At 41.7% G+C, this 15,864-nt stretch overlaps 1 protein-coding gene across 6 annotated transcripts in view; it reads right to left on the bottom strand.

The window, feature by feature from the left end:
- Positions 1-12,283, bottom strand: part of mcrs1 (microspherule protein 1) — a 28,734-nt gene extending 16,451 nt beyond the window's left edge. The window contains exons 1-6 of one of the 6 annotated variants that reach the window (XM_048618962.1): positions 12,185-12,283; positions 8,650-8,793; positions 5,689-5,839; positions 3,420-3,558; positions 2,618-2,758; positions 2,117-2,263 (exon numbers count right to left, since the gene is read on the bottom strand). In XM_048618962.1, the coding sequence (XP_048474919.1) occupies positions 2,117-2,263; positions 2,618-2,758; positions 3,420-3,558; positions 5,689-5,839; positions 8,650-8,713 (642 nt within the window). In that variant the 5' untranslated portion in view covers positions 8,714-8,793; positions 12,185-12,283. Of the gene's footprint in view, positions 1-2,116; positions 2,264-2,617; positions 3,298-3,419; positions 3,559-5,688; positions 5,840-8,649; positions 8,794-10,302; positions 10,491-12,184 lie in introns of those variants that run through there. The other 5 variants (XM_048618959.1, XM_048618957.1, XM_048618958.1 and 2 more) reach the window with 5 other exon arrangements.
- Positions 12,284-15,864: the final 3,581 nt, after the last annotated feature.

Genomic DNA, 15,864 nt, shown 5'->3' on the forward strand with positions numbered 1-15,864 from the left:
GAAGGCAAGTGTGCCAAACACTTTTTTAACCATCCTGTCTATATGTGATGCAAACTTCAAAGAATTATGTACCTGCATCCCTACATCCCTCTGTTCTACAACACTACCCAAAGGCCTACTATTAATTGTGTAAGCCCTACCTTTGTTTGTTGTACCAAAATGCAATACCTCACATTTATCCAGATTGAACTCCATCTGCCATTTTTCAACCCATTGATCAAGATCTCTTTGTAATCTTAAAAAACCTTCTTCACTGTCTACAATGCCACCAATTTGGTGGCTGAAAGCCATTGGCTGAAATACTAAAGAATACTTTCTTCTTTTCTGGATCTAGTTTGCCTCCTATTATACACAAAGTTGTATCAATGAAATTATGTGGGTTTTAAGAAGTTTATTATGCACAAGAATTGAAGATAAAACAGAATAAACCAAACTATTCACTCATAAACACATAAGATTTTGAAACACAATAAAGACAATCTTACTAATCCCAACAGTATTCCACTGCAGTACTCAAAACCAGACAGAATAGCTTTCTCTATCCCATATAGGGTTTGACTCAGCTGTGGCTCCAGTTCCCAATTGTGGGAATCCAATAACCTCTTCCTAAATCATAATATTAACTAAGCCTAGACTTTTTCAGTTCACATAACACCTCCAAGGTTTTCATCAAACAGTTCTAGTTTAAAACTTCGGACTAAACTCCTTAAACTGAGATAACCTACTTTTAACCATTCTAAACAATCTCCCTTTCTCGGAAGCAACTGCTTTACACATCCAGCTTCAGCTCAGAGCCCTGCAAAACTGCTCCAAACTGAAACATACAGCTGCTTTCCAAGATATAGGTATTTCCCCAAGCCCAAAGCAGAATTTTCTATCTGAAAGCTTAACGCACTACACTGTTTACTTTGTTCGCTTGCAAACTCTCCCAATATAATCAAATCCCCATTCGCCTCCAAAACACACAGTCTCAGATTGATTTTTAAAAGACATTACCATGGCGACAAGAATACCTACAAGTTAACCATTAAACCCCTTCAGACACAGAAAATTCATATGCCACGAGCTCGAAACTCAAAAACCCCAACTCCAAAATAAGTGATATTAAAACGTAGCAAGCTTTGTTTTAACCAGCACTCTCGATAAACTAGCACAAGTTATATACCTCAAATATTGAAAGTTTACTGCGTTATTGCAATCTCTGCAACGTCAAGTAGTCAGCTGAGGGTGCGAGAAAGAAGGCTCTCTGCCAGTAAGTTTTATTTAAGGTAAAGTTGCATTATTATTTAAGTGATTTATGCTGTAAGTAAAGTATAACAGTGCTGTGTATACTCCCTGCATTACGCTCCTATTCCTTAGTGTGTGTTTTTACATTGTTATGTGCACCTTTTGATCAACCAGAATATTTGATCAACTAGCAAACTCCTGGTGTCAGTTAATAGAAAGTTAATAAAAAGTTTGCTGTATGTATAGATCACACACATTACATCACAATCACAGAATCAAAAGATCTTAAAAGCAAATTACTTTATTAGAAGGCAACTTAGCAACAGGCCTGGATCGGAAAAGGGTTTTAAAAGAAAAACACATGGGGATGCACTTAAATTGGAAGCCATCATCCCAGAAACCAGGTCAAGCAAGCAAGAGCTGAAAGGAGAATCAATGTAGGAAAAAATGAAAAATGGGATAAAGATGAGATTGTATAAAATTGAAGCTTACTTCCAGGTTTCAAATGACTTAAATGGTAGAATTTACAGTAGATTGGAGAGAGTATATGCTTCCCATGAGGGAAGGTTCCTGCCAAAAGTCAATGACTTCAAACTTTGACCTTTTTTTTCCTCCCTTCAGATGCTGCCAGAACTGGGGTATTTCCAGCACTTTCACATTTTTCTTTCAATTCTCAAGATCTACAGCATTTTGCTTGTGCTTTGGGATTAGTTAGGTCCTGATTATATTGAGAGAATGAGCCACGGGAATGAGGCAAATAAATCAGAAGCTGATACAAGGTTCCAAATTTCAGGGAATACAGACATCTTTTGTGTAGAGTGCAACGATAAAAGCCATTTCAATCCCATATTTGTTCAACTTAAATCTGCCCTTAGTCCCTCTACTTCACCTGCAAGACTGCATTTATTAACAGCAAGTCATCTGTTGGTTTCCATCGTCCAAGATCTTTTGTGACTTGAAGTGGCTGCTTGCTTTTCTTCAGCCTCTTGGCAATGCTGCTGGGAGCTGATGGCACCGTGGTGGATTTTGACATCTGCTATAAGAATCACAGGGCAATATTAAAACACTAACCAAATACATGGCCTGGCCAGGATATTTCTACAACCAGTGCTTCAACAACCCATTGGGGTACAAACAGTTTAGTTACCAGCTTAAAAGTTTTCTTCTACATATGGACATTGTGATAAAATTCAGAGAATACACCACACTTTAGTGAATAAGGAACAGATATACAAGAAGTTAAAAACGAAACTTAAAACAATACAGGTTGCAATAAAACATAGAAAAATACTAGAAATATTGAGCAGGTCAACTAACATCCAAAAGAGGAAAAATAAATCACAATTCAAACTGGCAGGTCAGAGGCTGGGAAATGAGGTACATAACTCACCTCCCAACTCGCCAAAGCCTGTCCACTATCTACAAGGAACAAATTTTCAGTGCCAGCCTCCTTTGATTCATCAGTTAGAGCATGATCCTTGATACAATCAGCAAGTACTGGGAATTGCAGCATGGAGCTACAAATCAGAGGCTTCAAAAAAATAGATTGGAAAATGACACAAGGCAGTATGAACATTGAAGGATTCAAGACAATGCCAAACATTGGGAATAAGGTCAGGCAGTTTATGACTGTTCCCAGTCTAATTGCATCTTTGCCTTGCATCACAACGCAATTCCACTGCTAGACAGCACATGTAGCAGTGCATTATTCAGCATTTACTCAACGCATCACTCTATTTAGAGCAGAACAGTCCCAATGAAAATACCTCACAGTAAACAAAGCTTCTAATGTTGCAGAATGTGGAACTGGGATTGACTGGGTTGCTTGAAAAAGAGTCTCTGTGCCGAACAGCCTCCTCCTATGTCATAGTGACTTTACTTAACCAAGCAGTGAGGTGTATATTGGAAATGAACCACTCAGTAAATTTAGAAAACATTAACTCATTAACTAACTGCCTAAAGTGCACAGATAGAGAAAAGAAAAACACTACAGATGGTGGAAACCCAATTAAGAACCCATTTAAGCTGGAAATGGAAGCACATAGCAGTTCCATCAACTTCTGACGAAGAGACAGGTCAATAAAAAGGATCTGGCCAACCATTAATCTACCCTTTGTTTTCTCAAATGCTGATGGATCTACTGTGTATTTCCAGCATTTTGTTTGGTTTTGTTTCCTTGTATAGTTATGTACTTTTCTCTTCTCATTGGATGATGGTTCACTGCCAGAGTATCGCCCAGGTTCCATCCCTGTTGGACCCTTTGCCCGAGTGGAAGATTTAGCCAGGCTGCTCTCAACTAGCTCATCATCAAACTTCTTGCGTTTTATGGATCTGGAAAACGGAACAATGCAAGAATGGTCAGTCAGTGGTGCAAGAGAAAATGACAGAACAACATGGTGCAGTAAGAACAGGAAGCGTGCCCTGACTGTTCCAGATGCAGAGATTAAAATCTGAACTATTGCCAAAGAAAGAAATTGCTCCCAACTTAAAATTTAGGCCTGGAGATCTCAATAACACATTGTGATCTTGACCAATCACCTGAACTCAGATTTGAGTTTGAATCCAGTCCAAACTGATGGAGTGAAGGTTCTCTTCATTAAGATGGAAACATCAAAATATTTGAGGGTAAGGAGGATGACACACAGCACATGGTGCCAGTGCTGCACTGCAATATGTTTGCATTTGAGGCAGTCTCACCCCAAACCCAAGAGGGTGAATCTACAGCACAAGACTGCTTACATTGTGGTCATTACAAACTGTATTAAAGAAACTGTCAAGAAGAGTGGAACTGGAACAGAACATTCACATTGGTCATTCACCAGCTTTCCTCACTATTCTATGTCCAAACACAGGAATGCCAAAACAATAATATGCTTCAATGCGTGGCACAGACATCTCTGCCTTTGAATGAAGACGACTTTTTGTCAAATAAACTCCTCACAAAGTTGAAACTTTACCATGCCACACCACCACCCACTGGTCCTGGGGCCTCTAAACTTCCACTACACACAAATAACCACTAGCCCACAGCTTCACACCCAAGGCAATAAATCAGCACTTCAGAAACGCACCCACTTCAGATTTCTATCATTTAACTTTTGCTGGATACGTGGACAGCAAGTTCAAACAGGATCAGGCTTTGCTGTGAAGCCCTTTATGGGTCAAGGAATCCAACAGTCACATCCATGAAGAACATTTGCTTAAGAGAGGTACCAAAGGGGTGCTAACACCATGTTCAGCAGACAGGAAATTAGCAGAATAAATTAGGAGCAATTTTGAAAAAAAAAACACTTGTACTCATACAAAAACTCGCCACAAAGCATCCAATATGGTTATTCATCCGTCGCACTTCTCATCCTGTTAAACAATGTGAATCCTAAGATCCAGGTCTTAAATGCATGATAGCTGTATTCCCTCAACAATTTGTTAATGGCCCCTTCACATGATCGCCATTACAATTTATCCATTTACTTATGATGAACTTTAAAGAATCACGAACTTTACGACAGGTCATTGTAAGCATCATTTAAATTGGAGTTAAATCAAGTAGTGCAGCACTGCCCACCAGAAGGCTTGAACTATGTATGTGCAGTTGCTACTGTCAGAGAATTGACTAGCACCAGTGAAAGAAACAACTGGAGAGAAAGAGAGATGATTCTTTCCCTTCCCACCTAACAAGCAGTTTGTGAAAAGTTTGTGGACAATAATCAGAGGAGCATGGAAGCAGGTTATTCAGTAAGGGGAGATCCAAAAGGTAGAAAATCAATCAAAAAGTAATTCTGAAATCATTTCATCAACTGAGTTTACTCAGCCAAATGTGTATGGAAATACAAGTGATGGTAAAGAAGAACACCAAGCAACATGATTTCAAATTGGAGAGTTTGAAACATTTGACAAATTCTCAAATTAAATTCCCCAATGAAGTTACTGTTTACAGAGTGCAGGCTCCATTCAGGTGAATCTAGCCAGTCCTGTATCAGAGGGGTCTATCCATACAGAATCACTCGAATATCACAGATCATAATTTGATAGTCCAGTTATACTGTGAAAAAGGTCTTAAATAACAAATGCTCTGTTGTAGTAGGCAATCCTGTGGCTGTAAACTAGCTTGCCTATACACCTCACTAGGTGCAGAACATCTCTTTCCAAGCTTTCTTCACTTCCCTGTTTTTGGGAGGTAAGGTGCAACCAACAACAAAGATAAACGGCCACCACTACCACCATGAGCCACTGTCAAACTTCTGAATGCCAGCTGGAAATGAATGAGCATTTACAATCTTGTTTTTTTTGCCAATGCGAGCACTCAGAGCTCCACCCCAAAACATAAATAAAATTCAGAATATTCAGGTGGCTAATATTGCAGAGAACCATTTCAAGGAGAAGTGGCACTGTCATATAAATGAGGTGTAAATAAAAATCTGTGGGCGAGCTGAAGAGACAGCATTTCCACCCCTGCATTACCTGGATGAGCTTCGGCGTTTGGGAAGTAGGCTGAAAGCTTGAGTTGCGGTGCGTTTCTGTGCCGAGGGGGACTGGTCCCCATCAGATCTCCCCACAGAACCTGTCGACATAAGCCTTGTCCCAATAGTACCCAATGTACACTGCTGATCAGCTTCACAAAGAGAAAAAAGCATTGCTTATTATTTCATGTAAAAACAAATGAGTTTTACCGTCCATGTGATCTAATATACAAGCAATAAGATTGAATTTACTGACTTTAATGCTGTGACTCTACCTGACTTGTAATACTGCCCTCAAATACACACTAGCTGTCTATGCTGATTGATAACTAGCAAGTCTGTTAACTGAAGTAATTTTAGCCTTTCCTTCATAAGAAAGGTATTTTCTCAAATCTTTCTTGCATCATCTCCTGTCTGCTCGGGTATAAATCAATAGACATTACATATCCACAGTCAGTTCGCCCCCAAGTGGCGTTTATTTGGGACAGCGAGTGTCGACACATAATTTGATGACAGGATGCATGGAGTCCAAAAAATTACAATCAAGCTCAATCATATGTTTTACCGTCTTCCAGCAGCAGGGATCACAAACAAATCCTGACCAGAGTTTCCTTTCTCTAGCCAAGGAGTACCTCTTCCAGCACCTCTATTGAGACCCAAGCCAAAAAGTTACTGCAGCACACAGCAGGGACTGAACCTGGGAGTAACTGGTGGATTACATTTTTTTGAGAAAGGAGGTTGGAATGGATTTTATAGAAAATTCATTCATGGGACGTGGGGCGTAGCTGGCTAGCTCAGCACTTAAGTGTCCATTCCCAATTGCCTTCGAGAAGATAATAGTGAGCCACCTTCTTGAACTGGTGCAGTCTATGCAGTGTAGGGACACCCACAGTGCTGTTATAGAGTTCCAAAGTTTTACCCAGTAACAGCAAAGGAACAGCAATATAGCTCAAAATCAAATGTGTGGCTTGGAAGAGAATTTGGTGATGTTTTGATGTATCGGCTTTGCCCTTCTAGGAGGTAGAGATCACGAGTTCGGAAGATGCTTTTAAAGCAGCCTTGATAAGTTGCTGCAGTCCATCTTGCAGATGGTAAAAAAAAAGCTGCTTCTGTGCATTTGGTGGAGGGAGTGAACATGGATGATGGTGGCCGATTGTGCCAATCAAGCAGGCTGCTGTGCCCTGGATGGTGTCATACTCAACTCCCGCGGGAGCTGCACTCATCCAAACTCAAAATATCCCAACACAATCCTGACTTGTGCCTTGGGAACATGGTGAAGTAGGAGTAGGAATGGGCCACTCAGCTGTTCGAGCCTGTTCTGTCATTCAATGAGATTATGGTTGATCTGTGGCCGAACTCCATAACTGCCTTTGGCCCATATCCCTTTATACCTGTTCATAACAAAAAAATCTCAGATTTAAAATTAACAACTGATCTAGCATCAACTGTCTTTGGTGGAAGAGAGTTCCAAATCTCTACCACCCTTTGTGTGTAGAAGTGCTTCCTAACATCGCTCCTGAAAAGTCTGGCTCTAATTCTCAGACTGTGTCCCTTCGTTCTCAAATCCCCAACCAATGGAAATAGTTTATCTTAATCTACCCTGTCTTTTCCTGTTAATATCTTGAAGACTTCAATCAGATCACTCCTTAAGCTTCTAAACTCTAGAGAATGTCGATGATCAACAGACTTTGGGGAGTCAGAAGGTGAGTTATTCCTCTCTTGATTCCAAGCCTCCAATCTGCTTTTGCAGCCATAGTATTTATATGGTTGGTCCAGTTCACTTTCTGAGCAATGGTAATTCCCAAGATGTTAAAGTGGAGGATCCAGCGGTGGCAATGGTATTGAATGCCAAGGAGCAATGGTTAGATATTTTCTTATAGGAGACAGTCATTGCCCAGCACTTGAGTGGTGCAAACGTTACTTACCATTTGTCAGCCAAGCCTGGATGTTTTCCAGGTCTTACTGCACATGGACACAAGCTGCTTCAGTATCAGGTATTTTGCAGATGGTGCTGAACATTTTGCGACTTACTTCCGACCTTATAATGGAAGGAATATACTGAATTCAGATACTGAAACAGTCAGTGTCCAAATGCCACAAGACCCAAATAAAACTCAGGCTTAGGCTAAAATGTGTGCTGTCTACAAGATGCACTGCAACAGCTCACCAAGCCTCCTTCAACAGCACCTTCCAAACCCATGACCTCTACTATCTAGATGGAGAAGAGCAGCAAATACATGAGAACACCGCCACCTGCAAGTTCCCTTCCAAACCACTCACCATCCTGACTTGGAATTATAATGTCATTCCTTCACTGTCACTGGGTGTCCCAAAATCCTGGACTGTGGGACTGCAGCTGTTCAAGGTGGCAGCCCAAGTGCCTTCTCCAGGGCAATTCTGGATGGGCAATAAATGCTGGCCTAGCTATCAATGCCCATATCCCCTTAAGAAATTAAAAAAACTTTTGAGACTCATGCAACTAAAATAGGGAGAGAAATCACAATCTTCCACAAAACACACAGAAACTTATTTGTTCTTCTTCAACAGCACACAACTGTGAAATTCATAGAGTTCAGATCATCACTTGATTACCTCATTTGTTAAATTCTTCTCTCATGAATCCACTGTTATTACAACTATATGTGCAATCACTGTGGATCTGATGATGGGGGAAGAGATGCATACCTCTAAGCTTTAGAAAGGGTGCAGAAGAGATTTACTGAAATTATAATAGAACAGAGGGACCTTAACGGTTTGGAAAGACTGCAAAAAGTGGGATCGCTCTCCTTACAGCAGATTTGATCAGGGTGTTCAAAATCACAAATAGCTTTATTAGAAAAAAATAAGCAACAGAAGAGTTGGTAACCAGAGGACGTAAATGTAAGATGACCAGCAAAAGAACCAGAAGGAACTTGTTCAAACTTTCTTTAAAATAAACACCAAACACCAGAGTATACAATACCTTTATCTAAACTTCTTCCTTCCAGAGAGCTATTCTGACCAACCAAGGCAGAATTGCTCATCATCCGTGGCAGCGTGATACTAGCAAAGTCACTGTACGAGGCTTTCCATGCAAAGGTAGCTCATTGATCAAAACTTTATAAATCTGCAAAACAAATTTAAAACTGATATCAATTCTCCAGCAAGTTGAGCTTTCCTCCCTTCCATTTTGAAGTTCAGTCAAGCTCAACCTCTTAGCTCTACAAATACCTGGCCAAAACAACCTCTACTTTACACAATAATTTATACCGATGACTTGCATTTTATACTTAGCTATACTACAGGTGGCTGAACAGCTGATTTGCAATGCAGAGTGATGCCAATAATAGCCAGTTGATGTTACCATGAAGGACTCTCCCTCTCAACCTCTCCCCTCATGTAAAGCATGGTGAACCTCAGGTTAATCCATTACTTGTCGTCTTTCTCTAATGAGACAGCAGCCCTATGATCCTCTGGGACTGTAGTGATTTTACCTTTACTAGAGGTACCAGTCACAAAGAGCTGAAGATATATTGTTAACTATGCTCTGCACTGTGCAGAATTTAGTGAGAAGGAGCTCCAACTAGATGTGCTTTGACCCTTCTGCAGAGCTCCTCCCCACCAGGCACTTTTAAATGGGACAGCATGGCCAGAGGACCATTTTCAATAATATTGAAAAAGTATACATGGTTCCTCAAAAGGCAAAATTCTCGAGAATTGCCTAGCTTTTGCAAGAGAGCAAAATTATACTGCAGTATAAACTATAAACAAAGTGCAGCTATTTGCTTGAAGTCTTGCACTCCAGATGTGTGCACAAGACTCTAGAAATGTACTGCACCTTTCCAATCCAAGTAAAAGTAGTTAATTTTTGAAGTCTTAACCTCCACTATCACACAGCTATCTTTCTTCCAGCCTCATCAGGGCAGCTCTACAACAGTAACTTTTTTTCCCCTCACACCAGACATGGAATCACTAGCCCTTGGCCCTTTCTTATAGAAGGAGCAATTTGCTCGAGGTAGCTTACTGCAATTGTTCTTTCACAAATGGGAAAGGGTCAAAATTCCCAAGAAAATAAAACCCAGAGGAAATTTCTTTTGCTCCCACAAGTCTGGTTGACAGGGTTACCTGTTTTTAAATCTGGCCACTGAGCTAATGCAAATGGCTATGGCTAAATTTACAGAAAACTAACAAGGATGATGCCTTGTGTAAAGCATACACACTGTTCGGTTAAATGGTCTACTTATAAATGTTGTACAATTTTATGTGAAAAGGTTTATTTGAGTACCGCTAAGATGCCAACACAAATTTACAGTCGTTCTTAGGAGCTGTTTTATCAGATTGATTCAGGTCCCCCTTTTCCTTGCATGATTCAATTAGTGCTACTGGGTCATGTGAAAACATTATTTCGCAAGAATGAAACATTCATTTGCAAGTTTCACACACAATGGTACGGGTCACTAAACTGTGAACAAAGCAATTTTAAAACATAACAAACCTTCTGTTCTGTTGCTGTTTATTCTGCTCATTAAGAGCAAGGAACTACTCTGTTCTATATAATTCTCCCCCCACTCCCCCCAACAGAAGGTGCTATGGCTGGCCACCGCTCCCTAGGCACTCCCAGTAATCTCTGACTTGCCTCTGAGGAGGTTCAAGGTTCACGATGGGACTTCAGCACCTGGGTTTAAGATTATGATTCAGTCTTGATGTTTAGCTGAAGGAAACCGCAGCTCATCCAATTCGTTCAAGCAACCTGACAACATGAAGAGGTCAAAAGGGGTAACGGAGAGGTATACCTGGATGCAGTCAGTCTCCGTGTGGACCCCACTAAGAAAGAAAAAGACCAAAGATAAATTCTTTCTGGAATCGGGAGGGAACAGTGTCAGGACTAGAAGAGAACACCACAGATGCTTTGGCTTCAATCAGATGATTGAGAACAAAACCAAGACAGGTCACCAAGCTGGACAACAAGAAGATGTTGGTGGAAGATGGTTTAGTCAACTGTTTCAAAGACCAAAGGGTTGGAGAAGAACAACAAAGATAGCTCCCCCATGACAGTTATTACGACAGATTTGTGACTTTGATTTGGGTTGGACTGTGGTATAGAGAAACCAGTGCAGGAAGAGTCTGATCTGTTAATTGAAAAATCTGGTTAAAGGTAACATTAGTAAACATAATTAAGGTTTATACAAGAGAGGATCACAATTTTTAAAAAAAGCACAGCACATAGGAACTGGAGTAGGCCACTCAGTTCTTCAAGCCCACTCTGACATTCAATGAGATGACAGCTGATCTCCTACTTCAACGTCATTTTCCTGCACTAGCCCCATATCCCTTGTTCTTTTTAATATGTAGAAATCTATCAATCCCAGTCTTTAGCATATTCAATAATGGAGCCTCCACAGCTGTCTGGGCCAGAGAATTCTAAAGATTCACAACCCTCTAAGTGAAGAAATTCCTCCTCATCTCAGTCCTAAATGGCCTGTCCCTCACTCAAAGAAAATGTTCTTTCTTATATCGACACTGTCAAGCCCTGAAAAAAATTTTCATTGCTTCAATGCGATCACCTCCCATTCTCCTGGAGGCCAGAGAATATTGACCTAGTCCATTTAATCCATCATCATAGCATAACCCCAACATCTCAAGAATTAGTCTAGAAAGCCTTCACTGTACTCCTTCCATGGCAAGTATGTTTCCTTAGGTAAGATCAACACTGCCCTCAAAACTCCTTCTGTGATTTCACAAAGACTCTAAATAATTACAGTAAGACATCTTTATTTCTACACTAAACCCTCTTGCAATAAAGGCCAATATGCCATTTGCCTTCTAGGGTGATCATGTAGTATAGGTGTAGAACCCCACCTCTGGGCCAAAAGACCTGGGTTCAAATCTCACCTGCTCCAGAGGTGCATCATAACATATCTGAAAAGGTTGATTAAAAATATATACCATTTGCCACACCTTTGTATTATCTTTCAGTGACACATTAAAGAAGACACCCAAGTCCCTTTGAAGTTCAACATTTTCCAGCCTTTCACCATTTCAGAAAGGCTCTGTATTTCCGTTGTTCCTACTGAAGTGAGTAACCTCATTTTTCCACATTGCAATCTATCTGCAATTCCACCCTCAATCCGCCTTTTTTAATCCCCCTTGAAGCATCTTTGCATTCTCAAGTTATACGTCCACCCGGTTTTGTGTCATCTGCTAATTTGGTGATAATAAAATTTTGATCCCCACCATCTAAATCATTAACAACTGAGCCCTAAAATTTGAGTACGGTGCAGGAACCTTGTGGAGTGGCAAAAGAGGAGCTGAAATTGGAAAATAAAACATACAACGCTCATCGTTGTCTGTTTAAAACAAACACGGACCCTGAAAGTTGTTCAAAGACAATTAGAGTCCAGGCAGATCCGCAGCCCAAAAGTTGTCGTTTGTTTCTATCACAACCACTCACTTTGACTTAGAAAAAAATCATGAACACTGGACATTAGTGCCATTTATTTTTTTAAAAAAACATGTACCTTTATGCATTTACATCAAGCTCCCGCTTCTTTTGTCGCTTTATCCAGGCCCCAAACTTAACCGAGGCGACACACAAACACTTCCGGGTTACAGCGTCAGTATTGCCGCAAATTTTTCTGACAATTTATTTCGATCTAAATATATTACCCCAGGGACATGCATATTATGTATTTATAATAATTTTGACATATATTAAGATATATTAAAATGCTACCCAAAAATTGGTAAAACATCATTTCCGGGTCAGCCGAGGGTGCCTTTGTTCAGGCGGGTCCCTCCCTCAAGGTGATTCAGGGAGTGTCTTCAAATTGTGAACATATTGTTATTCAGAGGTACTAAATATATTACTTCATAAAAGGATTCAGATGTGGGGGAGTATTTTGTCCATCATCTCTGTGTTAGCTCTGAAAAAGATATCCAATTAATCTCACTCAGAGATAGTAAGAACTGCCGATGTTTACTATAGCCTGCGAAATTTTGTTCTTTTAAGTTTCTATCCAGTTTGCTTTTCAAAGTTATTCGTTGTTATACTTCAATTGCCATTTCAAGCAGTGTGTTCAGGTTAAAATATTTCCTCATGTTGCCTGTAGATTTTTTTTTGCCAATTTGCTTATCTCTGTAATTTTTAATTGCAAAAATATACTTTATTCATTTTTAAAAAACTTTATGTACATAAACCAATACTAGACCAGTTCTTTGCATATCAAGAAAAACAAACCTTGAAACTGATGATTGCAAAGGCCAAAAGGTATGTTTTACTAATGCAGAACACTATTTATACTTATGTTTGAGGCAATGAGAGAGTTTGACAGCTGAATGGACCCTCATTATACAATGGCGGAAGGACCTTAGATGGTGGTCTTTCCCCACTGTGCCCTGGCAGCAGCTTCCCCAAGCTTTAGTACATCACCCAGCACGTGATCTTGAACCTTGGAATGTGTCAGTCTGCAACACAGTCAAGGTCAGCTCTTTGCATTGGAAGACCAGCAAGTTTTGGGCAGTCCAAAGAACATTTTTTACCGAGTTGATGACTGCGCCTTGAAGACCAATGTTTATCTAGGTGTGCATTCTGTGGAACAGACCATAGAGCAAAGAGTCCTGCATCACGGAGTTGCTCGGAATGAACCTCAACAAAAACCACTGCATCTCTCCAGATTTCCTTTGCAAAGGCACATTACAACAGGAGATGTGTGACAGTCTCTTACTCCCTGCTGAAGCTGCTTCAAGGCAGCAAGCAGTGGGACAGAGAGTCTGGGTACACGTGAAGGATCTCACAGGTAATGCCCTTCCGTCACCATCAGCCAAGCTTTGGTGCTTGCTGGAAAGTTCTGGTGATGAGGCATTCTGTCAAATGATTTTGACAGTCTGCTCAGGGAACCACCCAACAAGATCAACTGTTTCCTCTTCCCACAGGGTTTTGAGGACGCTACATGCTGACCACTTCCTGATAGACTTGTGGTCAAAGGTGTTTTTCATTACAAATTTTTCGCCGAGGGACAGGTAACACGGTATGGTCCAACTGCTTGGAGTGTTCCACAGCACTGAGGCTAGACCCATCCTTCATAACACTGGGGAAAGGTAGAACCTCAATACATAATGACACTTGATGTTACTGTACCGAGGGTCTTTGCACAGCTTGATGCAGCCATATTCAAAGGTGGCCATCAGGATGAGAGTGGCATTGGGTACGTTTTCCCCCCACCTATCTAGAGCTTCAAACATGGTGTCCCTTCGGATGCGGTCCATCTTTGACCACAAGATGTAGGGGAAGGTGGCTCAGGTGACTGCAGTGGTGCAGTTTCGGGGAATAGGCCAGACCTGCATCACATACAACAACAGAGAAAGTGCCTCACACCTGGTGACCAGGTGTTTTACCTGCAATGGAGGGGGAGCAGAGCTTCCATCTGTCCATTTTTGCCTCACCTTGGCAATATACTCCTTCCAAGTTTTGGCGCACACCCTGGCCCATCCAAACCATATTCCCAGCACCTTCAGGTAATCTGTCCTAATGGTGAAGAGGATAAAGAATCAGTTGGCGCAGTTCCTAAAGAACGTGGCCTCGCTGTTACCACGATTTACCTTGGCATCTGAGGCCAGTTCAAACTGGTTGCAGAAGCTTATGAGTCTATGCACTGACAGTGGATCCGAGCAGAAAACGGCTATCATCATCCATGTACAGGGAGGCTTTGACTTGCAGGCCTCCGCTGCCTGGAATAGTCACCCCTCTCAGTCTCACAACCTTCCTGGACTCAGCAAAAAGTTCCATACAGCACACAAACAAGGCGAGAGAGAGGGGGCAGCCGTACCTGACTCCAGATCTGATCAGGAAGCTTTCTGATTCCTGCCCGTTGATTGAAACTGCATGAACAATGTTGGTGTAGAGTAGTCTAATCCAGTTGTGAATTCCCTCCCCAAAGTCCATTTTGGACAGCATGTTCAATGGGTATCCTGTCAAAGGCCTTCTCCTGGTCCAGGCTGATGAGGTAGGTGTCCACCCCCTGTGTCCTGAACATAGGAGCGTGAGGCTTTCAGAGATTGTCCAGGTTTGGTCAGGTGAATCACCGAACCCAGGGCAGACCTGACCCGGTTGGCAATGACCTTTAACAGGATTTTGTAGTCTGCATTCACCAATTTCTAATTTCCCCTCTCTTGTAGACGAGAGTGATGATACTTTTCCTCATGGATTCACACACATTATGACATGCTACCTGACAGAAGCATACTGTCGTACACCTCCAGCAGGTCCTGGCCAATCAAGTCCCACAGAGCTGAGTACAACTCAGCTGGTAAGCCATCGCTTCCAGGAGTTTTATTCCTTTCTAACAACTCAAGGCCTTGGTCATCTCACCCAGAGATAACGGCTGGTCCAACCTCTCCCACGTAGTGTGTGTGTGGTGGGGAGGAAGTGTGAGAGTGTGTGTGTGCACGTGAGAGTGTGTGTGTGAGAGGGAGAGAGAGACAGACAGACAGAAAGAGTGTGTGTGCACATGTGGGGGGTGGAGGGAAAGAGAGAAACAGTGTGTGTGTGCGCTTGAAAGTCTGTGTGTATAAGAGGATCTGTGTGTGTGTGTTTGTGAGTGAGAGAGAGAGTGTGTGTGTGTGTGTGAGAGAGTGTATAGTGTGGTGGGTCACCTGTAGTGCGACATGAACCCAAGATGCCGGTTGAGACCATCCTCATGGGTACCGAACCTGGCTATCAGCCTCTGCTCAGCGACTCTGTGTTGTTGTGTATCCCGAAGTCCGCCTTGGAGGACGTTTACCCGAAGATCTGAGGCTGAATGTTCTTGACCGCTGAAGTGTTCCCCCACTGGGAGGGAATATACCTGTCTGGTAATTGTTACCATGACAGAGTATAATGTTGTGGTCGATGTTATCCCGAGGCTGGGTAGTTTGCTGCGAACAATGGTCTGTTTAAGGTTTGGTGGTTGTTTGAAGGTGAGAAGTGGAGGCGTGGGGAAGATCGATAATGTGCTGAAGGCTGCGAAGAACATGGCATAGTTTCTGCGCTCCCAGGAAGTACTGGACGACAAAGGGTACCCTGTTGGACATATCCTGTGTCTGCCTTCTGAGGAGGACATTATGGTTTTTCGCTGTGGCACGTTAGAACTGGTGATCGATGAGTTGAGCATCATATCCTGTTCCTATGAGGGCGTCCTTCAATATTTCAGGTGTCTGTCGT

This window comes from Rhincodon typus, chromosome 41, assembly GCF_021869965.1.
Source record: "Rhincodon typus isolate 14 chromosome 41, sRhiTyp1.1, whole genome shotgun sequence".
NCBI lineage: Eukaryota > Metazoa > Chordata > Chondrichthyes > Orectolobiformes > Rhincodontidae > Rhincodon > Rhincodon typus.